Source organism: Zosterops lateralis (assembly GCF_965231275.1).
Source record: "Zosterops lateralis genome assembly, chromosome: 2".
NCBI lineage: Eukaryota > Metazoa > Chordata > Aves > Passeriformes > Zosteropidae > Zosterops > Zosterops lateralis.
The window spans coordinates 60,629,216-60,654,145 of record NC_139763.1 but is presented as its reverse complement, the minus strand read 5'-3'; the positions used below and the strand labels follow the sequence as shown (position 1 = coordinate 60,654,145).

At 41.0% G+C, this 24,930-nt stretch overlaps 1 protein-coding gene across 1 annotated transcript in view; it reads left to right on the top strand.

Moving 5' to 3' along the window:
- Window positions 1-15,366, top strand: part of VWA8 (von Willebrand factor A domain containing 8) — a 177,731-nt gene extending 162,365 nt beyond the window's left edge. Inside the window, exons 41-45 of the mRNA XM_083854746.1 lie at window positions 236-361; window positions 2,197-2,355; window positions 10,085-10,183; window positions 11,384-11,622; window positions 13,151-15,366. Of these exons, the coding sequence (XP_083710872.1) occupies window positions 236-361; window positions 2,197-2,355; window positions 10,085-10,183; window positions 11,384-11,622; window positions 13,151-13,259 (732 nt within the window). The 3' untranslated portion in view covers window positions 13,260-15,366. The remainder of the gene's footprint in view (window positions 1-235; window positions 362-2,196; window positions 2,356-10,084; window positions 10,184-11,383; window positions 11,623-13,150) is intronic.
- The last annotated feature ends 9,564 nt before the right edge of the window (window positions 15,367-24,930 follow it).

The following is a 24,930-nucleotide window of genomic DNA, read 5'->3' as shown; positions in this document are numbered from 1 at the left end:
CTCCCATATATGAAACAACTGAAAAAGACCAAATTACAGAGGGAACATGTTCTTTGTCAGTGTTGCTTTTTCTTTCAGAGAAGAAGACCAGGACAGCTGTGAACATGTTTGGATTTGACTTATGCCAAAACTATCACATCATTACAAAGAAATGAATGTGTATGTCATGTGCAGTGCGTCTTAAATTGTCTAGCATTCACTCCCATCACTGAGGAAGATTTCTTTTCTCTTGTAGGCCAAGGGTAAAGAAAGACAATGGCTGAGACACCAAGCTGTTGGAGAGTTAGATGATGCCAAAATCATTGATGGGCTGACAGGAGAAAAAGCCATATATAAACGACGTGGAGAACATGAGCCACAAGTAAGTATCCAACAAGAAACAGAGAGATGGAGAAGAGCTTAACTGGGTTGCTGATTTCCTAGTGGCTGTACAGTATCTGTGTTTGGAGTTTGAGTACATCATAGGGATGAGGAACTCAAAATAGTATCTCTGGCTTGGGATGTCCCTTACACAGAGACAACGACAGGATGGGAAATTTGCTGTACCTCTTCATATAGTCTTGCATAAATATTTGTTGTTGGCTACCCTCAGAAAGAAGACACCAATGTAGGCAGTGCAAAGTTTTGACCCAATGCAGTGTTTTTTTATGTTCCTATTTCATGCTTTAATGATCAGAAGGCAATTAGCAGAAAACATTTCTTTCATTTGCTTTTATAGAAAAAAGGAAAATATTTTCTCACCAACTTAATTTTTGTTAACAAATGTACTGATCCCCTGGGAAGTTTTTTTAAAAAGTGCTTTACAAATGCATTTTTCTTATTCCATGGTATGAAAAGAATTTTAACTTCCACAGATACTTGGATTTACAAGAATAAAAAATATGATAGGAAAAATAAGTGTGAGGAAAAGCCATTAAGATATGATAAAGCTGACTGACCTATGGCCCAATTCAGCCATTCCTTAGAAGGCTTTGCAGTTAGACTTATGTGAGTCAGCAACAGAGAAACCACTTGAATCAGACCAACTAAACTTGGCCAAAACTAGTGGGGCTAGTCTATAATATTTAACGGTAATACTTAATGACACAGGGCAATTTTTAAGTACACTAAGTAATTTTTTTTGAATGGTTGAGTACAGCATCTTTTGGCATGTCAGCTACCCACATGTGATAAATCCCTGGCATTATTTTTTATGCTATTTGGTTCTTATGTTGCTTTGAATGATTTATGGAGTTTGGCACTGCTTGTGTGAAAGATCAGTAAGGGAAAAGTGATTGAATCCTCAATTTGTTTCAAAATGTGTTTATTCAATGTATCAATTTTAAGGCTTTGTAAAAATAATTCAGTTAGGAAAAAAAGGACACCTTTAAGTGTGTGCATAAAGACCAAAATAAATGTAGGATTTAATGGGCTTTCTCTCCTTTTGTTTCTGGGAGGGCAGGGATGCCAGAGTCGATTAAAAGAATAATTAAAAGAATAAAGTACATAAATCCTGTACAGGTAAAAGGAACATTTTAGCTATTTGTTTATATTGTGACTGTTTTTTTGTCAGATCATCTTTAATAGCCTCATACTTGAATCCAGACACATCTCTTTGCATGCTAATAAAGAACCTCCCTAGAATGTACTATGCCAAAAATTGTTAGAACAGTTGAGATTTGTTTTCAGGAAAAAAAAATGGTTTCAGCATTAGAATGAAGATGGAACTAGTTAATCAAAACAAGATTTCAAACATTTTTTTAATTTTATGAACCTCAGCAGGCAAGTTTTTACAGTCATATGCAGTCCCTGTTAGTACTGCATGCCAAGGAAAAGCATTTCTATTATGAGCCTTGGCAGAAAGAGCAAATTTGAGAATTTCTTTACTGAAATAAAATGTTAAGAATCAAAACTGAAACAGAAAAAGTATTTTCCTGACAAGCATGTGTGGAATTTTTTGAGATTTTTTTTTCCAGTCATTGAAGGTGAGGGAAAACAATGAGCTGAGTTGTTTGTCAAAGAACTGGTTTGAAATAGAAAAATAGTTGATTTTTTGTTCTTGAAAGAAAAACAGCAAAAAAACCAAACAATGTTTGCTGGATAAAATTTTCTTGATTTGCAAATTGCATTGAGTTCTCTTTCTGGAATGTTTTATCTTTACTGATGTTTGGCTTTCCCATTTCTACTGGGCTCAGTTGTGTTGTGTTTCCTTGTCAGCTGGGGAGCCCCCAGCAGAAGCCCAAGCGCCTGCGCCTGGTGGTGGATGTTTCCGGCAGCATGTACCGCTTCAACGGGGTGGATGGGCGGCTGGAGCGCTCCATGGAGGCCGTCTGCATGGTCATGGAAGCTTTTGAGAATTATGAGCAGAAGTTCAAGGTAATTGCAGCTGGGCTGGGACCTCTGTGGTTATTGCATAGGCTGTGTGCAGCAGTGGAAAAAGTGCTTCGGCAGCCAGTCTAGCCAAAGAATATTATTCATTCCCACAAGGAAATAAAGACATTAATCTATTTCTAGCAACCTGAAAAATAGTACTAATGAAAGGGTAAGAAACATTACACATTTCAGCAGGGGAGTATTCAATCTAAGGCTTTGATTTAGTGAGATTTGCTGGGTTTTTTTCTAGTTTTATCTGTTTCTCTGAGAAGAAACATTTCAGCCTACAAAACACAAGTAAATGTGAGCTTCAGGGCATGCAGAGATACCATGTCCTTCCATCCACCCAGAATGTGCACAGCACTACTTGATCATGGGAAGAGACCAGACTTCTTGTCCCTTCTCTCTCCTAGTTAACTGAAAGCAAGAAACTTGCTTTCTTGTACTGAAACATACTAGGTTCCAAATGTTATTTAATGGTAGCCTGCAAATTAAATCTAAATAAATGTAATACTCTTTTTGCCTCAGTAAGCCTCAACAAGGTCTAGGCCATTATTCTTTAGCCATAAAGACAGGAGTGGCAGTCTCCAGTTAATTCTGGACATACCCTATGTTTAACAGAAGAACAGGTATGTCCACTACCTTTACTGAAGAGCATATCAAACATAAGAATTGAAATACATCTGAACAAAATGTAAAATCTCCTAAACAAAGTTAATAGAAACTTAGTACAGATAAACTCAGTCAGGTCTCCTTCACCTTGTTCCTCTAACAACATAATTCTACAGTTTTCTATTCTTCCACAGAATCTCATGTACAAAATCAGGCATGTGCTTTTAGAATGTCTTCTAAAGTACAATCATGCACACATCTATTTTTCAAGAGAAAAGTCTATAAAAGGAGACAGGCATTATTTTTTTGCCTTTGAAAACAAGGAATGTGCTACCATCTTTGGCAGTAATGCCTTCTTGCCCTTAAACTTTCTCAAATGGAGCATTTTGTAGAATTTCAAACAAATTTGAAACTCTGGCTTTGTTCCCAAAGTCACTACATTCCTGAAAGCATAATGAAAATAAGCTGAGTAGAGAGTGATGCTGTTGGAGGAAAATGCTGTAACCATAAACTTCTACTTTAGCCCACAAAAGCCATGTGGGAACTCAAATATAATTTTTTAAAAATTTGGAAGTCAGGGCATTATTGGTTCTGCTGTGCATGTATCTCCTGCTCACTGATAATAGAAAAGTTAAGGACAAATATTTACAGCGACAGTGCAATTATGCAACATGATTTGTGTAGCTTGGTAAATCAGGCATATCTGAGCAACACGGATATGAGTATGGCAAAATGCAGGATCACCCACACAGAAAAGTAATGGGCACAAGGATAAATATCATATACTGTCGTGTAGTCAGTGTGGTTTTGTAAAGGGGAGTAAGGTGTCTTTGTGTGTGACAAGCACGGTTGGTTCATTGGTTGGTTGGTAGAGTCTCCTTGGCCAAAAGCAATTGACAAAGTCCCTTGCCAGAGGCTTTTGGGGATAAAAGGAGAATCCTTTAGATAAACAAAATACACTAAAAATATAGGAAACTGACTGAGTAGTCTTTTTTTTAGTGGGTCAGTGATGGAGCTGTGTTGGGATCTGGGCCAGAGTCCATGCTGTTACGTTGTTTCATATATTTGTTAGTGATCTATTAAGGGGCATGAATAGGGATGTGGCAAAAGTTTGCTAATTATATGAAGTTATTTGAGAAAATTACAAGGGAAATCCAGCTGTAAGAAGTTGGAGAGGGACCTGGCTGTAAATGGTGACTGGGAAATAAAATGGTAGGTGCTATTTAGTGCTTTTAGATGCAAAGTGCTGCAGATGGAAGAAAAGAATTTTGGTTTTAAATACACAGTGAGAAAGTCTTAGCTTTCTGTTAGTCTTCACTCCCAGCTATAGACTGGGACCCAACAAAGATGTCTTGTAATTATGTTGTGTGGTTCTTTGAACACACTGTTCTCACCAGCTGTCAAAAAAGCTAATAGAATGTTCTAAACTATTAACAGAAGAAGAGAGAAGAAAGGAGACTGCATGAGAGCATTTCTATAAACATCCACAGTGCATTGACATTAGGAGTAATGTGTGCAATTTTGCTCCCCCGTCTCACAAAAGTTCTTGTAGAGCTGAAAAATAAGAGAAAGTGTGGAAGTATCCCCATACAAGGAATGACTAAATCACTAAGCAAGTTACTTAGTAAGAACTGCTCAGTGTGGAGGAGATAAAAATCAAGGAGCTGATAAAATCTTGACTAAAACAGAAATGGTGACCAGGAGACAATTGCTCATTCTAGTCTTATTTTGAACAATAAATTATGTTACTTTCATGCAGCTGAGGAAAATGGCTTAGAAAGTGATAACACTGGAGAAGGATGTAACACAATGGCAGACAGCCACTTTTCCTTATTTCCAGTACAGCTCTAAAGCTAGGAACCAAGAATCCTCAAGTGCATGGTAAAGGAATGACATGTAGAACTAGAAATGCAGCCAGCACACTGTGAAGAATTAAATAAGATCATTACAAAATCTCTTCAGTTCTGTGATTTTAAAATCTGTGGGTCAGGCTCCAGAGAGCAGGAAAGGCAGTGATTTTTTTTTTTTAAAATATCACTGACTCTGTTCTGTGCAACTCCTGACATTTTGCGTGATGCTGCTGATTTTTTCTCAGGACAAAGCTGAAGGTTTGGTATGTCTGCAAAAATAGCATACATTTCTCATATCTGGGAGAGGAACCATTTGAAAAAGAACACCACACAACTGTGTAGTGTGCAATTAAAAATCTGCAGTTTATCGCTTTTTTTCTTTCTTCTTTTTCCTTATTCTCTTCTTCCCTGGTTTTATAAAAATAGACTTTGGCCTTCAGAGATGCCTGCTGTTATCTGTTCCTGTTGTAGCCCCATCTGCACAGCTCACAACAACATATGCTGCAAATTTGAGGGGTATCTTGTAAAACATGTGTTGAGCCAAGGGGATCATCTAGCTTGTTGAGCAAAGGGGTTTTACATAGTAAAGTTCCCTTCAGCTAACTGCAGTGCAGACTTTGGAAAGCAATTCCTGGCTTTTGCTTAGGATGAGTTTTCTGGTGGTGCTTGGTTTACTTCTCTCCTAACTATGGTTGGGAATTAATCAGATGGGCTTTTCCTTGGCTCTTTTATCTTACCCAACTGAGCTTTCCTCATGGGTGGTGCCCCTTGGTATCAGGGATGATGTTTATTGTCTGATGATCTTAACAGCACTGAATGAAGGTAGAAAATAGTTTCTTCTTGCCTTCTTATGCAGAAAAGATGAGTATTGGGTATGTGGGTGCACCAAGCAGGTAATGAAATTACCTTCTGTAAAGTCAGACAAGTGCAGCAGGTATTTTTCAGTTTTTTATGCTCATGTGGGACATCCTCCCTACTTCCATTTCTTTAAGTGCAGGTAGTGAATCATTCCTTGTCAAGGGGAAAACAGGATGCCCCTCTTCTAAGCATCCCATTTTAGGTGCCAATTGTTTGAAAATGCACAGAAGGGCAGTTTGTTGTATTTTTTATCTGAGGTAGTACTATGTCTGTCACAAACTATGTTTTTATATCATCTCCGATTACTGTGATTTGCACATGTAATGGCAGATTGAGGAGGCATGTCCAGTAAATTATCCAACAGCAATTTTATGAAGCCTTAAAAATATTGTGACTCAATAAATAGCATATTATGTAACTGGTAGGAAAACCCAAAATAGTTATTTATAGCTGTATTAAAGGGATATTTAAGATTTTTTTATGCCTCTTTTAGCATTCTGTGTTTGTAAAATTTACTGTGGAGGCAGCATTGCTAATTCAGGAAAAGAATAAATAGTCCACATGTTGGGCGGAGTAGTTTATTTTACATAACAAACAAAAGGTTTGAAATTAATTCAGAAAAATAGAATGTTCAGTGTTGTCCAAAGAAGGGATGAATTTATAAAGATCTAGCCCTCCAGCAGAGTCTAATTCACACTGTCTTTTACATTCAACACACATCTTCTTTCAGCTTTTAAATGCCTTCAGAAATGAAACCTTTTGGCATGGCAGCTGCAGAAGACAAAGTCTTCCATTTTACCCATTTTAGGCAGCAGCAACCATCCATTCAGTGCAAAATGTGACTGTGGAACAGAGATTGTTTTAACCTTTCCCTATGAAAGAAACCAACAAAATGATGCTATTTCAAGATACATGTTTACATGTTGTGTACCTGGAATAAAGGAGCCCTTGTCTCAGGGTACCTGCGGCTATTGGAAAACAAGCTCCTGTGTACCACAATAATCTATTATTTCAATTAAGCTGCACTACGACAAATGTATTTTGCTGCTGGATTTATCCTAAGAGCCTTTGCTTGCAATTTTGTAAAACAAAACCAAAATAATTTCCTAGTAAGATTGTATCACAGCTTTTTTCTCACTTGTAACTCCATCCACATAAATCTTCCTTTGGGAATTTATAGGGAAAATAGCATCACATTGGGTCCTTGCTTTTCAAAGGCCCTACTTCTGTGCTTGTGTTTAGCTACTGCAAAGGAAGGAAACTGCTTTTAACAAAGTCTGCATGTGCCTGCATGTGTTGGGGTTCCCAGCTGACCAGGACTGTGGAGCTGTCTGCACCTTTTCTTTACAATAAATGCACCAAGATAATATGAAATCACTAAGGGTTCATTTACTGGAATACAAGTCAGGAGGAGGTAATAATCTACTGCAAGAAAGAAGATTTTAATTCTTTGCCATTTCAGAGTGAGCTTCTTTGCTCCAGTTTTGCTGCTCTCCCAAACTCTATTTTCCTAAATTGTGACAGATTCCATACATTCCCCTGGGAAAACATCTCCCTTCTGTCACCTCCAGAGCTTTGCTGTGAGCAGATTCCCATCCTCTATCCCAGGGAGGGTCTCCCAGCTTGCAGTCTTATATTGATTTAAGTCAGTCCAAGTCAGTGCAGTTACATTCCCTTGCTGTGAACTCGTCCAGCCTCACAGTTTGGGAAGCTGAGCTTCCCAAAAGCAAACTCACACTCATTAGATTTTGGCTACTCCTGGTCCCTGACTTGGCCTCCAGAGGGATTAGAGGACCATGAGGACCAGTGCACATGAGCTGTTGACCACAGCTCCTCTTTTCCACAGGGCAGCAGGATCTCACTCTGTTTTTCAGGAGGCTCTACTTGACCCAGAATGCAGCAGTCAGGATGAATCAAATAGCTACTTCTTCCCTGCTGCCTCACCAGATGTTTTTAAATCACAAATAGCATAGTAAGCTGTCAGCAAAGAAACAAGGAAACTGATAACATCTGTTACAGATAAGCATACGTATCAAGTGCATGCATGGGCACACACAAAGTATAATAAGCAGCTCTCTGAGCAGGGAGCAGACAGGACATGATGTTCCCAGGTGGATGCCTTTCCGTGCCTGCAATAGTTTGCTCAGATCATTTCAGCCTCGCCTTGCCTGTAACCACGTTGTCTGTTCCCGCCTTGTGCAAGAATGTGGAGGGGGCCCTGCTGTAGGATCAACATCTCATGTTTCATCTAGGAGATACAGCAATTCCCCTTACACAGGCTGTCACACTGAGTTTAAACTCAGACTGTTTGAGATGGAAAGCTTTGTCTGTTACTGGTGTATGTCAAGAACCACAATGATACTCCCAAACAGCAAAGTTTGGCTTATTCCAATGAACACCGTATGGCAGAGCTGACATGAGGACAGCCAGTGGGAGACATCCAGGAAGCCAGGAAGGAGCCTTTTGCTAAGGGATCAATCTTTTTACACAGGAGAATGGCAGCATTTTGCTTTACATCATTAGGTTGTTGATTTAAAAGTGATACTGAATGCAAAACTGCTCAGCAGAGGATGTGCAAGGTTTCATAATTAAGAGACTACCCTGAAGATGTGTGGGCATTTCTGATATTGCATAAGAACCACGAGCACTGTATATTTTCTGCTCCATTAAATCTCTGCTTTATTTAGTTCCTCTGATTTGAATAGTCTCTAATTTTTAAAACAATACTCACGCGCACATTCCCTGTGCATGGTTCAGGTTTTATTAAACAGGATATATTCCTGTTTTATTTAGGAAGTATGCTGAATGTAACCTCAACATTATTCTTAAAATTTGTGTATTTTCATTTCCTATGTCTTCATATCCATCTAGAAAGCAGTCTGAAGCATTATTGGTGATAAGAAATAGGTGTTGAAGAGAAAATGTGGGGCAGACTGAAAGCTTTACATGAGGCTGGGTAGCAAATACTAGGCATGTGAGAGCTGAGGAGAGCAGAAATGGGAAAAGCCAAGAGAGCAGAAAGAAATGGGATTATGAGGGGACTAGATTCTATAAAGCTTTCCTAGGAAAAGAAGATCTTTACGTGGGGCTGTCATAAAATAGTCTGACCTTGGGTAAAATAATCTCCAGTATGTGGCATGTTTGCTCTTTTACAGAGCAAGGTGTCACCTTTAAAAATGTTATTCCAGCTGCTCTAGCTTTCTTTTGATATATTTTTAAGCAAATTAGGAATGTGGAAACCAAAAGAGCTTTGTCTATAAAGACTCCCATTTCTCCTCTCTCTAGGACCTGACTTATACCCAATAAGGTGTCTTTCAATGGGAAAGAAAAGACAGAAAAACTTTGAGGAATAGACCTGCCTTTTACCAAATGATTAAGTGGAAATTAGGGATGGTGAACCCAGCGGGAACCTGTAGCAGTACTTGATAAAAAGAAAACAGAAAGGTAGAATACTGCATCCAGGCTCCCTGTCAAGTAAAGACAGGTCTGTGCCAGCTAGGCAGGGGGAAATACAGGCAGGCTCATGCTGAGGAATTACCAGCTCAGGTCTCTCTGGGCTCAGATTCTGTACACTGTGCTCTCTGGCTTGGTGTAGACAGCTCTTAAAACCATTTTTGTCCTGCTCATGAATTCTCCCTGGGGTGAATTGTGACTGCCACATCCACAACACAAAGGACAGGTCAGGACCTTGCCATAATTCAGCTTGTCTTGGTTTTCATGTAACAACAATGAAGCTCTCACATAAAACAGAGGCCTTGGCAATATTGTGTTATTTGTTCAACAGGATATTTGAACTATTGCAGTTCTATACTTCAGTTTTGCAGCATCTCACAGGAGAACGATGTGCACACCATCTCCTTTAAAAACATGCAGGGGCTCTTGGAATTCTCTACATTATTTTCAGCAATGGCTTTGATCTGTTATGCACAAAAATAAGGAGTGCTGATTTTCAAGAAAAGGGACTTGTAATACTTTTTTTTTTTTTTTCAGAGCAGAATAAGGTCACCAAAAAGATTCATCAAGCATAGGAGCTACTCTCAAACAATGTGCTTCTTGTTTGTCAGACTCAAGAGGATGAAAATTGCTGCTTTAAAAGAAATAAATGGACAATGTGAGGGGGCAAGGTCTTGCTCTTACACATCACCACTCTGCAGTTGGTGGGATGATGTGAAAAACAGACAATGGAAATAAGGAACTATTCTTTAATTTTGTTATTTAGCAATTCTTTCCTGTGTTTTTGTGTCAGTGAGAAATTGCAAGTACTTCCCTTAAGGAGCTCATAAACAGAAACAGGGAACAGTACTTGGGGTCTTTTGTTGAAAATTGCAAATTGCCTATGATCTGTGTTAAGTCATTGTGAGCCAAGGGCCATTTGTGACTAACAGGTGACTGATGATGTTTCTTTCTTCTAGTACGACATTGTTGGACATTCAGGAGATGGCTTCAACATCAGCTTGGTTGAGAGTGACAAAGTTCCCAAGAACAATAAGCAAAGATTAGAGATTATTAAGGTAAATCCTACTGATAAGTGATGCTGGTAATTAAGTATTTTATGGCTGCGAAGATAAAATTGTAGGCAAGTCACAGAATGCAAAATATGAGGATAGTAAAATAAAAGAAAGACAAGAAAGCAAAAATCTGTGTATTTGCATAAAATTGAAACAGGACCTTTCAGAGACATGGCAGAAAACCAATTGTGCCTGACACAGAAGCTGGGTATGCCTTATTTTGGACTGCTGTACCCTAAATGTGTCATTTTGACTACCTATCAAAGGATAGGGGAAGTTCCAAAGATTATACAGTGATATAGATAGCTCTACTCAGATCATGTGATATTATTAATGCATAAGTGACTCACTCAAAACTGTAGAGGATCCCAGTGATTTAGCCTGGTACCTTCAAGTAGTTACGCATCACTTCTATGTTATGCATCAGTAGTGTTGGGAAAATGTTCCATTGCTAAATTGGAAACATGTTAAATCACAGTGGCATGGTGAGTGCATTCACCAAAATTTTTCTGTAGTAGGATGAAGAAAAATTGAGTACATCATAGGATTTACCTGGTTGGCAGCTTGATAGGCTAGAAGCATGTATTTGAGCTTCCTTTAAAAATTATTTTTAAAATAGCTCTTTTGATTTAAAGAACCTAATTTAATAACATCTAAAATTTCTGGCCTTCTACATAGGTAACAGCTTCATCGGTGAATATGGTGCATTTATTTTGTTACAGCTCAAACAAAATGTTTTATCATTTTTAAACGTGACTGCCACTGTCATGAATCAGATATTTGATAATAACTAAGACCCTACTAGGATTTGGAAGCCCAGTGCAAATTATGAACATGCAGGAGCTGTTCATAGCATTATGAAACTAAGCCCTGTTTTCTTCCTAAAATACATAGGAATGTATCTTCTGAAACTGCAGCTGACCAAAATACTTTACCTTCCCTAAGGCCCAGTCTAATTAGGTCCCTGTGTGGGTTTTGATTGTTTGACCAACTGTGTTTTTAAGAAGTGCTGCCTGTCTTAAAATATGACATATTATGTACAAAGAACTGCATCTTCTTTTGTATCTGGAGCACTGTCTGCATTTCTGAGGGACCCTGTAATACAGCAGGACTGAATATTTACTCCCTCCTGTGCTAGCTGAAATGAATGCTTGTTCCTAAAGTCATCTTATGTGTTTCCCCGTGGTTATGCTGTGCACACAGACCATGCATGCCCACGCCCAGTTCTGCATGAGTGGAGACCATACCTTGGAAGGGACAGAACATGCCATTCGGGAAATCGCCAAGGAGGAGGCTGACGAGTATTTTGTTATCGTCTTAAGCGACGCAAATCTTGAACGTTACGGAATTCAGCCATCGCGGCTTGCAAAGGTCTTGACCACCAACACTCAAGTCAATGCTTTTGCCATATTTATAGGATCCTTGGGAGACCAGGCAGATAGGTAAGTGTGTTTGGTTTGTGCCTAGTACTGTTTGCTTTCTAAATTATCTAATAATCTAAACTATGCTTTTATTGCAGTGAGTGTTGTTCTGCACTGAAGGTTTGGTAATATCATAAAATCATAGAAGGGTTTGGGTTGGATGGGACCTTTAAATATCATCTATTCCAACCCTCCTGCCATAAGCAGGGATATCTTTCACTAGATCACGTTATTCCAAGCCCCATTCAACTCAGCTTAGAACACTTCCAGAGATACAGCAAACAACTTCTCTGGATGACGTGAACCCAGTGCATCATCACTCTCGTAAAAATTTCTTCCGCATCTCAAATCTAAATCTACCTTCTGCCAGTTTAAAACTACTACACCTTATCCTGTCATTATAGGCCCTGGTAAAAACTCTCACTATGTCCTTATGAGCCCCCTGTATTTAAAGCTGGTATAGCCACAAATATCAACAGTGTCTTTTCTGTTTCTGTTTGAATCTTCAACTAGAGGAGAATGAGGGAAATCTGAAAGGGAGTTGGCCCTCAGTGGATAATTTTAAGCAGTAAAGGGTTGAAAGATACAACTGCACGGACACCATGAGTTGTGGCTAGGCTACAGGTCTGTACATCAGAACTGTGTTATTCGTGAAAAGAGAATCCATTCTGAAAGATTATAATTACAGAAAGTCCCTTTACTTTTGATAGGAATTAAAAAAAGGAACAAAGTTTTTGACTATATCCTGCTGTGTAAGAGATCTTATAATGGCCTAGTTCACTGGGTATGGAAAATGCACACAATGCTGTCACTGAAATGCATCTGTATGTATGTGAAAGTACAGAATTAGACAAAGCCTTCCTGTAACTGCTGTGGGGGAAGGAGAAGGGAATTCTCTGTTGCAGCTTTTTTAAAAACTAATTTTGAAAGTGAGAATTTACTTAGCATTAGAGGAATAGTACAGAGCAAAATTTCATGTAAAAAGCAGAGAAAAAATAAATCCCAAGCCTGCTAACTAGACATGAGGGAGATGGGGTTTGTAACATGCATCTAGTTTGACTTTTAAGGGTGGGTTAAGCTGTGAAGAAAAATACGTCAGGTTAATACTGGCAGAAGAACACATTTCCATGTAATCTGCACCTGTGTCAAAGAAGAAATACAAAGAGCACAGTTAGAACCATTGGATTTGTTGAACTGAAAGACGTGTGGGCACATGGTAGTAAATTTAGGATAAGTATCTTCATTTCCTGTAAATCTGTAGCTGTCCTCAGCAAACCAGTTGTAGTGACACCTCATGGGATCACTGGTACCTTGATGAAAATGGAGTTCTGGCATGTCAGAAAGGGGACATGGGTAGAGATCTCTGGAAACACTCCTGTTTATGTTGCTGAAAGGAACTTTGTGTCCTACCTGTTCTCAGTGTTTTCTCCCTCTGTTGCTTTCCCAAACCTTTTAATTGCATGGTGACAGCAATGTGAGGAATCCTGTCTTGTGTAAAGAAGCCAATTTGAGATGGTAATTGTGTCTTGTCCCTCATTCTGCTCCTTAGGCTGCAGAGGACACTGCCAGCAGGTCGGTCTTTTATTGCCATGGATACCAAAGAGATCCCTCAGATTTTGCAGCAGATCTTCACATCTACCATGCTGTCAAGTGCCTAAGCATCACCGTACTCGTGCTGGAGGTACAAACCCTAAAGCTGAGGATGAGCACAATTATTAATGAAAATACATGCCCTTCTCTATAATCAGCCAAGCAAGCATAATCTACATGACAGCCAGGCTGTAAGTTTTCCCCCAGAATCTCTCAAGCACCTTAGCACATTCAAAGAGCTGCATCGGGGCAGAGGATGGCGACAGAATGAATGTTTTTCCAGAGAGACAAACAAACAAAGGACAGTCTGTGATCATTCCTCTGCCTGCTGTGTTGCCAGCACTATGGAATCATCTCACCCTGTTTCATTAAACATGGTTCACTGGGATTTGGTAATCCTGTGCAAGACAGAGCCAGGCAATCTGTGTCAGTGTTTTGCATGCATGTGTTTGAATGGGTGGTTAATTCCATCTCTGATTTAAGCAGGACTGCTCTTGCCAGGCAGGAAATCCTTCCTTCCTCTTCTGTTGCTTTCTTGTCTTGATGGGCATCGGGGCTTCACCCCCGACGCTGGGAACAATGGAGCAGTTTGGAAACTGGCCTTCACATGTAAACATTCATTGTCTGATCAGGCACAGTGCTCCAAGTTGTCAGTCTAGAGAAAGTGGCTGTTAAGAAGTAAAACAGTCCAAAAATAGATCATCTCAGTTCTGCTTGTGAAAAGTAAGGGGAAGGGGTCAAAATGCTCTTAAGAACCCAAGAGGCAGCGTTTCCAATGAGGGAATGAATTCCTGCCGTGTCTCCTTTGCACAGCCAATGCTGCCACACCCAGTGCACTGTTACACAGAATCCCTGGGATGGCCTGGGCACGTGGGGGTGACTCTTCAATCAGGAGACAAATAGGTTACTAGTGCTTTGCTAGAGCATGTTCATGGTCTGTTTTTCTTGGGGCATTTGAAGGTGAAACAGGAGGAGAGATTTAGGCATAAAAAAAATAAGTTGTATTTTATAAAGTAAGAGGAAAAAGTATTTTAACAAGATATCTGTAATGTATTTAATATCCAAGCTAGTTGTAAAGATTTGTTTTATGATTCAATCAGTTGATGTTTGGCTTGTCCTGTGAGGCCTTTATCTTCCTCTTTATCTACTGAAGAAGAGCTACTTTGTAGTTCTTTGGGAACTCGATGAATTGAATGTATGATTTAATGAAGCTGGTGTGGGGGATGTGCATCATCACTGATACTCTGCTGATATTAGTTAGAGAGTAACTGAATAGAAGAATATTCAGGAAGAGTTCTTATAAAAATCTGAAGGAGGAATTGCAATTACTTTAATATTTCTCTTAGTCCTGCAGTTGATTAAGCTGCACCTTGAGCATTATCTTTGGAAGGGAGGAGGCAGATTAATTTGTTCTCATTAAATACAGCCATTGGTTTTTTAAAGGGTCCAGCTTATGGTGGTCATTCTTTGCTCCATCAGTCCTGCAGCAAAAATCTTTACCAGAGCATCAAAAATGTCCCCTGTTTAGGATGAGTTTCAAAATCTGGTCAGCTTGCAAACTCTTTATGACAAGAGAGGACGGAAGACATTTTTCAAAGTCTCGTTAGCATTGTTATGATAACTATATATGTGAAAACAAAGAGATTGAAGATGCAGTTCCTGTTTGGAGAGAAGGGAACTGGGAGAAGGTTGAGAAGGTTATCCCTGGTTGGGACAAATGCATGTGTACACCCATATACACAGATGCTGCTACTAAGGGGAAGGTGCTTCAAAATAAAAATATCTTGGTCCTGTAAGCATATGATGAAATACTAAATGTAATAAAGAATTGATATATTAATAAGGTTCTTACTAAATGTGTGTTTACATGGAAATTCCTTTAGCAGGTCTGCCTTTATCACCAGCAGTCCTGAAAAAAAGAAGTTTTTTTCTTGCAGTTAATTAGTAAATGCACTGTACACTTTCTACATGACTTGTGTGGATAATCTTTCTCACCTCAGATTTACATGCAGTAAAATATTGTTATCTTTGTCATTAAAAAATTAGTGCTATTTAAGGGAAAAACTATTATATATCCAGTTTTTAATCTTTTGTTTGATGATGCCTCTAAATTATACTTCATGTATAAATATCATTTACATTTACCTTTCATTACAGTTACATCCTTTACAGTTACCTTTCTGTACTGTTTGGTTTTATTCTTTGTTTCAGGACGTCTATTGTGTTTCAATTCTCGTTCCTTGGGCCTGTAAGACACAACCATGTCCAGGGCCAGGCCTGGCCAGGAGGGTGGATGGGAGTGGGTGGAAGTTCTAAACCTGCCCTCTTTCAGTTTAAGGCTATTCCCCCTTGTCCTATTGCGACATATCCTTGTAAAAAGTCCCTCTCCAGCTCTCCTGAGCCCCCTTTAGTTACTGGAAGGTGCTGAAAGGTCTCGCTGGAGCCTTCTCTTCTCCAGACTGAGCAACCCCAGCTCTCTCAGGCTGTCTTCACAGGAGAGGGGCTCCAGCCCCCTGACCATCTTTGTGTCCATCCTCTGGACTCACTCCCACAGGTCCATGTCCTTACTGTGCTGGGAGCTCAGAGCTGGATGAAGCACTGTCGGTGAGGTCTGTCAAAAGTGGAGGGGAAGAAGTACTTCAGTAGATTTTGAGAGTAGGGGAGAAGAAATGAGTGAACTTTTTTAAAAAAAATTCAATTCAGAAGGAAAGGGTTTGAGTTTTAGCTTTAATAACATTTCACTGCAGAGCATATTTGACCTGACAGCGTCTCTCTAAATTATAAAAATTCAGGACAAAATTTTCCCCAGGCCGTACATCTCTCACCTGCTTTAGTGCCCATTGCTACCCCAGGGAAATCAAAGCAGCAACTGTGCTTTTCCCTGTCTCACCAGGACTTGCAGTGTTATTTCACTGCTCAAAAATTCAGCAAACACTCCTCTTTCATGTTCCTGGGATTTGCAGAGCTTCCTAATATGCATTTATTTTTAATTAATGGAATGCTTAAGAGTAACTTGGCTTTGTCTGGCTAACAGCAGCACCAGTGGCTGCTCCCATTGCAACACAGGCACCAGCTTTGTGTGTCACTCATCCCCTCTGAAAGCATGTTAAGGTATTTTTCATCTCTTCTCACAGTTTAATAAGGCACTTTTGCACTCATCAGTTTGTATGGAAAGGCCCTGAATAGAGCTGCCAGTTGGAGCAGGGCCTGACCTATCACTAATGCTTTAATAGCATTAGTCACATCAGCAGTAGTGATTTTAATTACCTCTTGTAATGCAGATTTTGGTCTAATTATGTTTCTATATGTAATGCATTCGTACCCACTAGCCAGTTAGTAACACTACACAGTCATGTAGGATTATTATTTAACTTTGGTGCAAAAATTAAAAAAAGAAACCAGAAAGTCCAGGCAGATGAGATTTCAATCAGAGCAAATGCAGGTGATGTCTTTCTCAGGCATGTAAGATTGTTTACAACGATTTGTAGCAAACAAATTCCCCTACCAAAAAATTGCTCACAAAGCAAACTGTTCAGCTGAGGGATTTCCTCTTCTAGGAGACAAGCTTTACACCATAAAAATAAACAGGTAACAGATTGCCTAATTCAGAAGTGGTTTTGTTTTTGAGATTGCTGTGTCAGTGTGAATAGCCCTGTCATGGAATAAAATGTTTTAAAGTCAGCTACGTTTTCTGGGAAATAAGTGTATGTGGGAAGATTGCAGAAGAGATACAACATACTTCAGGATGAAGGTGGTGGTGAGTTTTTTTTTCAAAGACAAGGACAAAATTATAAAATTTGAATAACTTCATTTTCATGACCATCTATTCTCCCTCCACCTTTTGACAGAACAATTAAGCATATGAAAATCTATTTTTAAAAAACAGATACTTTAACATTACTCACAACATCTTTAGTCTGAACATCTGGAGTGACTGCATGCAGAAAAATTCTGTGTATCAGGACACAGATCTACTACTACACTGTACTGTGATCCTAATCAAGAAAAACCTCATTGCAGTAAATATACTGAGAGTTGGAAATATAAAAGAAAAAAAATCTCAGCCATTGACCCTGGCTTTTCCACCCATCACATACAGTTTTTCTTTGGACAGGCTGAGCTGTGCAAATCCAGGTAGGGCTGGAAACTAGACCCAGATCCTGGTTGCATGAGGCTGTGGATCCCTCAGCCAGCTGGGTGTAATCTAGCACCAGAGCTCCCTCAGTTCCAACAGAAACAGAAGGAGAGAGAGGGAGCAGGAGAAAAAGGACAAATTCCTCAAGTTCAACCTGCTCAGCTTTCTGAACTGGCTTGACTTGAGCACCAAAGCACTGTGATCAGGATGGAGGTGAGAAAAGCAGATGAAGCAGCCAGAAAGCTCTGCCAGGCACAGCCACAGCAGTAAATTACCCCCAGTGAAAACTCCAGTGTGTGGCCAGGAGAAGGTGGTCAGGGGAGGCACACTGGGCTCCCAGAGCAGCAGGAGGTGCTGCCATGTCCTGGCCAAGCCCTGCTGTGAGCACCAAGCAGCACAAACCCATCCTGGCTGAGGACGGGCAGGCTCAGAGATGGAGTTCAGCTGCCAAAGTCGGCACCACATCAGAGCCATGAGGGCTGAGCCTCAGGCTTCAGCCCTTCAGCTCTTGTGCTTAAACCTCCTCATCAGCAACAGGCATCAATAAACTTCCTGGCAAGTGCTCAGAACAAATTGAGGCTTGTTAACCTCATGGAACAGTGGCATGGGGACTAGAATACACCATCTGTGTTCCTTGCATACAAATTTCAGGAGCTTGCTTTCTTTTTAAATATGTACAAACTCATTCTAGCACAAGACAAAACGTGCTGGTCCCTGGAACCTCTTACTGAGGGTAGAAATATTCACTCAGCACCTATAAACTAAACACATCTCACAAATATGAAGAAAAAAAAAATTCTTTTTTTTATCAGGGCTTGATACAAAGCCCGTTCTTAGCAACAGCCTTTTTGGTTCAAACTATTAAATGAATGCTTTATATGAACTACTCTGGCCAGGCTGAGTAAGATGACAATATTATATGCAGACTGTGGTCTGGAAAAAGTCCACAAATAACATTCATGGTTAGAAAAATGTGTTATACTGAAGGGTGATATAAAGAATGGTGTCCCACATATTTTTGCTGTCGTCATGACTAAATCATGTTCCATGCCATCTGCAGCAACATCTGCTTTTCAGCTTGGATTGGTTCAACATCTGCAAAGTCACCTACTTTGGTTTCCAAGTTGATAATTATAAATAAGTTTGAGGGTTTTAAAGCAATGTATTTTGTTAGAAGCAACGATGCTCCCCTTGAGTGCTGCATTCAGCAGCAGAAAATGTGGCAGAATTTTGATGCACCAAAATGATCATATATTTTTTTCCATCAGAATTATCTGAAACTGCACTGCAGGTCTCCACCACACCCTGCCCTCTCTAGCTCCCTTAGCATTCCTCAGGATGGTGAACAGGGAACATTAAAACTGTCCTTCTCTGTTGTACTGAGGACTGAGTAGCTCATTGCATCCCTTTAGAAAGTAGTCACATAATGTGACCAAAACAGCAAAATCAGACTAGTGATACAGCTGCCATAGTCCTCCTCAATCCCTCAGTTTTCTGACATGACCCATTTTCGGTGTGGCACAGTTCCCAGAGAGCAAGCCAGATGAAAGAGGAAAAGGGACCTAACATTCATCAATAGATTTGCTATTAAGACCCTGCAGAAGGACTATATGTTTAAGCGCAGATTTCATGAGGCGAGGGCTGAGCAGGCAGGCACAGACTGGCAAGCAAGCCCCTAGTGAGGAGATGTTGTAAACTGCCTGTCAGCTTGCTATCTGAGGGCAGCAATCACATTAGGAAGAGCAAACAGTGGAGCCCATGCTCGCCCAGGGCTGTGCTGACCTGGAGCACATGGGTCTGCCACGCTGCATCTGCTCCCCGTGCCATCCCTGACTTCTCCTCTGCTGTTATCTTCTCATTTGAAGAGGACAGAGATTGTTTTCTGCTCCTGCTGTGATTTCAAAAATTTGCTACAGAGGTTGTAGCTGAGCACTGAACAGGCACAGACTGATGGAGCAGTGAAATGGGGGCAGTCACTGGAAGTGCCACTGAAAAAATTTTTTAAGAAGTTGCCTTATTCTCTGTCATTCTTACATTTTTAAGTCCCCTCAATCACCACTGCACTCAAGAAGGTCTCCATGCCCACAAAACAGCAGATTTCCCTCTGTGTTATAGTGCATTTAAGACCTCAAAACTCTTGTCTCCTCTAGCACCAGCTCAGAAAAAAAAAATCATCATCCCCTCAAATCACTCCTCTCACTGCTGCAAATACTGCTAGAAGAGCAAGGAGTCTGTGGGGTCTGGTCTTTTGCAGGCAGGACAGATTGGAAGCAGAAGGTCTTAAAACACACAAAATCTGGATTAACACAGCAGAAGCCCCACACCCCAACACTCAGGAGCAAAGCCCTGAACTGCAGCATCCATCCCCAAACATGGGCCAGCATTAATGCTGCTTGTGCACTGGGTGCAGAGAAGTATGAATTATTTTATTAAAGCTTTAATCACGTGGTATTAAAGCTCTGAAGTCATTAAGGAGTTTATAATGCAATAAAAACATAGAGTGTCCTTTCTCCTCTGCTTTTTAATTCATCAACTGTGAATTTTTATCCACATGCGTATCACAGATAAATCATTCAGTTAGAGCTAGATCATGACAAAGGCCAAAATATCATTTAAAATTAGCATTTTAGAGTGTTAATCCAATACTTGGAATCACAAAATAGAAGTAAAACATTTCCATAAATGCATGTGAATGATTTACAAAGCAGCTGAAAGATCCCGGTGTTTGGTCAAAAGCAGCTCACAGCCCATTAGCCTTTATCATTTTGTAATCATCCTTCCTGTTGAGTGCAGCTCCTAAGGGGCGTCTCAGGACTGACAGGCAGATGCACAGTCACTTAACACAAGTTAAATCTCACTCACTGGCACCTGCAAGTCCCCTCCACTCCCTTCTCAGCCTCATCCAGGTGGTTCAGCTAAAAGATTGCACAAGTGGTTTGCTAAGGCAAGACACCGTAACGTACACCAAGCACCTGCAGCAGTCTCTGCATTGACACCAAAGTGTCACCCTTGATGTCACATGAGCCTTTTGAGGCGTTGTTTGTGCCCTCCACACGGGACACCTGCCCCAAAATTCGTTACACAAATTGGAGCCGGCACACGGGGGGGTTAAAAGCTTCCTACTTCTCGAGCACTGGTGTGTGCCCTCATTAGTGTGCCTCATTTGCAGGGTGAAAAAAAAAAAAAAAAAAAAAAAAAAAAAGGAAGCAGCAAGTGATTCTTCATAAAAACAAAAAGGGAAAAGATGGTTCTTTTCACCACCACCACAAAAAATGAAGAGGGAAACCAGGAGAGAAGTTATTTTTCTAAAAGAGATGAGAGCAGAAATAGATGTGAGGGGCTGGCTAGAAAGAGGCAGAAAACAAGTCAAAGCCAAGCTGACACAAAGAAAAGAAAATGACCAAGACTAAGTGTGCCCAGGCACAAATTGAGGCAAAAGAGACCCTAAAAAGAGCTCTTTTCTATCTCTATTTCTCTCAAGTGCTGTGGAGAGTGGCTCTGAGTAGGTGTCAGGCTCCAGACTTGGTGTCTCCTCATCCCACCCAGCAGCTGTTCCCCAGCCACCCTTTGGAGGCCCAGGCTTTGCAGGGCAGCATCTCCCTGGGCTTTCAGCTGAGACCTGCTCAGTGCACGCTTAACAAAACAAATACACCTCTTCAGAGGGCTTGAGACCTCCTGTCTGTCAGCTCATAGCCTGCAAAGCCCAGCCTAACTTGAGATAATGTGAGACAGCAAAGCAAAAGGGCACTGAGCTCTTTCCGTGCCGTGGAGGGGTCTGAAAGCAGCATTATTTAACTCAGCCGGCTGCTCCTAACAAAAGGCACGTTGTTCCTCTGGATGACTTCTTCTAGGAAAAGCAAGTGTGTGAATGTGGGAAACTTGGACTGGCAAGGCAATGAAGGTCAAAGTTTAGTCAATTTTTCCTCAAAACAGGAATTCAATACTTCATGGCTTTAAAAAGAAAACCTAACCAACCCCTTTTGAATCGCTCAAGTTTCACACTCCGTCCAAAACTAGGTGAGCATCATTTCTTCTGTCCTTAAATTTTTTTAATCTCCAGAGTTTCGGGTGGATCTGAACCTTAACCATAAGGGACCAGTCTCTAGGCCTGAATCTCCAGTTCCCTCCAGGCTGCAAAACTCACTGCTACTGACTTTCCACCATGTACCTAATGAATGATGTAGCAACTAATGTTGTCCTCCACTGCCTTAGGGCTTTCCTCCACAGCTCCCATCCTACACCATTCCTTCCCATTTCTTCTCTCCTGCTTCAGCAGGATCACTGCAGCTGGGAAGAATTTGCTGGTTTTAACCTTATTGATGATTGATATTTTCATGTGCATGCTAATTAGCCAGCCTTGTTGACACTAAGGAGGATATGCCAGTGTGCTCCTAAATCCCCATAGGGCAGGCGTGCCTCCTACAGGAAAGGGTGGTGGAAAATGGAACAGGCAGAGGCTTTCTCAGCATTAAAGTATTATGGTACAGGATTACATTAAGTCAAGACAGGAATTAAGATTCTAGCAACAAGCCCATGATTAAAACAGTTTTAATTTAACAAGGGCTAATGCATACAAATATTTGAGTATTCGTTTCTAGTAACTGAAACTCCCAAGTATCCGTCAAAGAGCCTTGGTTAACACTGAGAAATGCCAAGATGAAACAAACTCCTCAGGGAGTTGAAGACAGAAATTCTATGCATAGCCATAAAAGCAACTTGTTCCATTACAGATGGGGTTTGAACATTACTTTTGCAGTTCAGATGCTGTAGTGTTTGTGAAGACACAGCTGGTAGTGTGGTTTAACCCTTTTCTGAAAAGCTAGTTATTTTATTAATATTTATTTGATCTGTTGGTGATTGTTGCAAAGCATGCCAAGAGATTTGCAATGATCATCTACTAATGGAAAAAACTTAAAGGTATGAGATACCTGTGAATCACATTAACCCTTGCGCAGCCGGAAGCAAAGGTACATGTTTGTACCAGGTTTGACACAATCCAATTGCAATCAGGTGCTCTAGGAAAAGCCCAACTCCATCTTGCAGGCTCACCTGCAAGATAAATCTCTTCATTTAGGCTGATGGGCTTTGTTAATTTATGCTATTTGTATCTCATGCAAATTTTTAGAAAAATAACAAGAAGAGAACAATCAGAGGATTTGGGGGGCTCTCTTCCCTCTCCTAGTGGGCATGGCAAACATTGGCTCCCAGGCTCAGAGGCCACCATGCTCCAGAGGGCAGCATAATGACAGATCTCTGGTGGAATCTGAGAGGGTCATCTCCAGGCCCCAGAAGGCAGATACACAGGGGGAACCAGAGGGCACAGACAAGTAAGCAGCTCAATAAAACAGCTAATCCATCATCATCCAAGCTCCTGCTGGCTGTTCAGCAGGTTGCCAGCACACACTGACCATTTCTGCTTGGACTTAGAACCCACAGCCAGTAGTCAATTCATTTTTATGCAATCCCTCTTTTCACACAACACTGTCAGAAAACACATACTATGAAAAAATTCTCTATGGCTTCTCCAAATGCAAGGGCAGAGTTTGGCATTAAACACCCAACAGATTCAATCTGTAAGCAGACACCTCATTGTGCTCTTGTAGTCACTGTTTTTGTGAGCTTTGTCCCTGAAAAGCACAACCTCCTTTGTCCAAACAACTGGAAGAAGGAGGAATATAATAAAAATAGCTGGAAGACCCCCTGCCTTGGAGGTAACTCCATCCTCCTCTGGGTATGGACCACCAGCTGCTGCCCCACAGCTGTCAAGTGCCAGGCCAAATGGGGCAGCTCACCCCTCTCTTGCTTTGAGAGCCCCAATGTGACTCAGATGCTGCCAGGCACCTCCTTCTGCAGGGCACTGGTCCAGAGGAGGCTGGTTGTTGGCACAGAGCAGCCCCTGAGCCCAATTCCCCAAAGCCAGCCTTCCACATCCATGTTTCTAGTATTTCCTAAGCCTCAGGAGTCCAGGAAATCCCAATCACTAACCAATCTCTCATTATCTTAAAACCAAAAATCCCGTTAATGGCTTTACCTCATACTCTGCAGCTCTGGAAACTTGCCCAGCTCCTTCTTGAGTTACTTACTTCAGCTGATGATCTTGGCAGGTTTTTCCCCCAGATCTTGGCTACTGTTCCTTGATGAAACTGTGCCTAACCCTCTTGTTTTGTGGTTGTCTGTCCTCAGGCTTGCCTCCACAGGGCATTAATTCCTGCAGCCATTCACAGACTAAGAGCTGAGCAGGCAATTAATCAGTGCAGTGCACGGAGGCTCTCAGGCACCTACAATCAATTAACGACTTCACCATGTGTTCATTAGTTAAGAAAATGTTTCCATGCAGAGGTGTGATAAAATCACTGAGAGTGGTTAAACCTGCTTTCCATAGCCTAATTTAAAAACTAAGCTTTATTGCAGTGCTTCTGCTATGGCAAGGCTGAAAGGTGCAGCCCTTGCTCCTGTGACTCCTTTAATAAAGTTTAATAAAGTTCCCATTTACAAGCATCTCTTGTGCCATTATCTGGCAGGAGGTATATGAGACAAAACTCTTCAGAGCCAGGACCTTTATTAAAAACATTGTTAGGGTTTCATTTCGGACTTTTTTGAAGGTCAGTGGGATTTAATGACCCTCCTTGCTTTCAACACTGAAAGCTTGAGCAGGGGCTGTGCAAAGCTGAGGCACAGCCACGGACAACTGGTGGAAGAAAATAGCTCCAGGTTTCAAGGCGAGACACCATCCATCCAGAAACCAGACAGTGATGTAGGATGAGGTCTAAATTCCCCGAAGACATGCATTTGCACCAGACAAAATGTAATGGGCTTCTACAGGTGTCTCCTGTGTTTGGGCTCTGTTCAACCCTTTCTTATTAGGCGACACTTTTGGGGAGTTGCATCCAGTCAAAGTACCCTGTTATTTGCCCTTGGGGTATATCCACAGAGAGATTTCAACCAGGTTCAGGACTAACCCCATTGGTGTCTGTTGCTTCCTCAGCTACATTTTAAGCCAAACTGCTCAAACAGGGCACTGGAATGCTGTTTTCTGGAATTCCGGACAACCCACGGTGGTGCTCATGTCAGCTGCCACCATCCCCAGTGCAAAATCCATTGGCATTGGTGACAAGGACATTAGAGAGTAACCTGTATCTCCTAAAAGAAAGAACTGGGACTCCTTTATCCCTAAACTATTATCTCAGATAATTTGAGCAAATTTTGCTTGCACTTCCCTACCACGTGTATCCATAGAAGACCATTGCCTGATTGAGCCAGGTGGGTTGGAGGACTTAGTGGCTGCCTGGGAGTGGTGGCCAAGAGAATTCTGACTCTTCTTTGTCCTGAGTTAGCAGCACAAGCAAATCTGGGAGTCGTGCTCAGCACACGCCAGCTGCTGCATAATGACGCACGGACAAAGGAGACCCGTGTTCCCAGGCCTGGCATCTCCCAGCAGAACAGTCTCCTCTTTGTGGCTTCAAAGGGCCCAGCACTATTTACAGCACTTCAGTTTCTGTTCTTCAGCAGTCTCATGTTCACTGAAAAACAACTTTCTAATTTTGTAATGCCACACAAAAAGCACAGACAGGATGGATTTGTCAGCTGCTCCTGCCTGTAAAAAA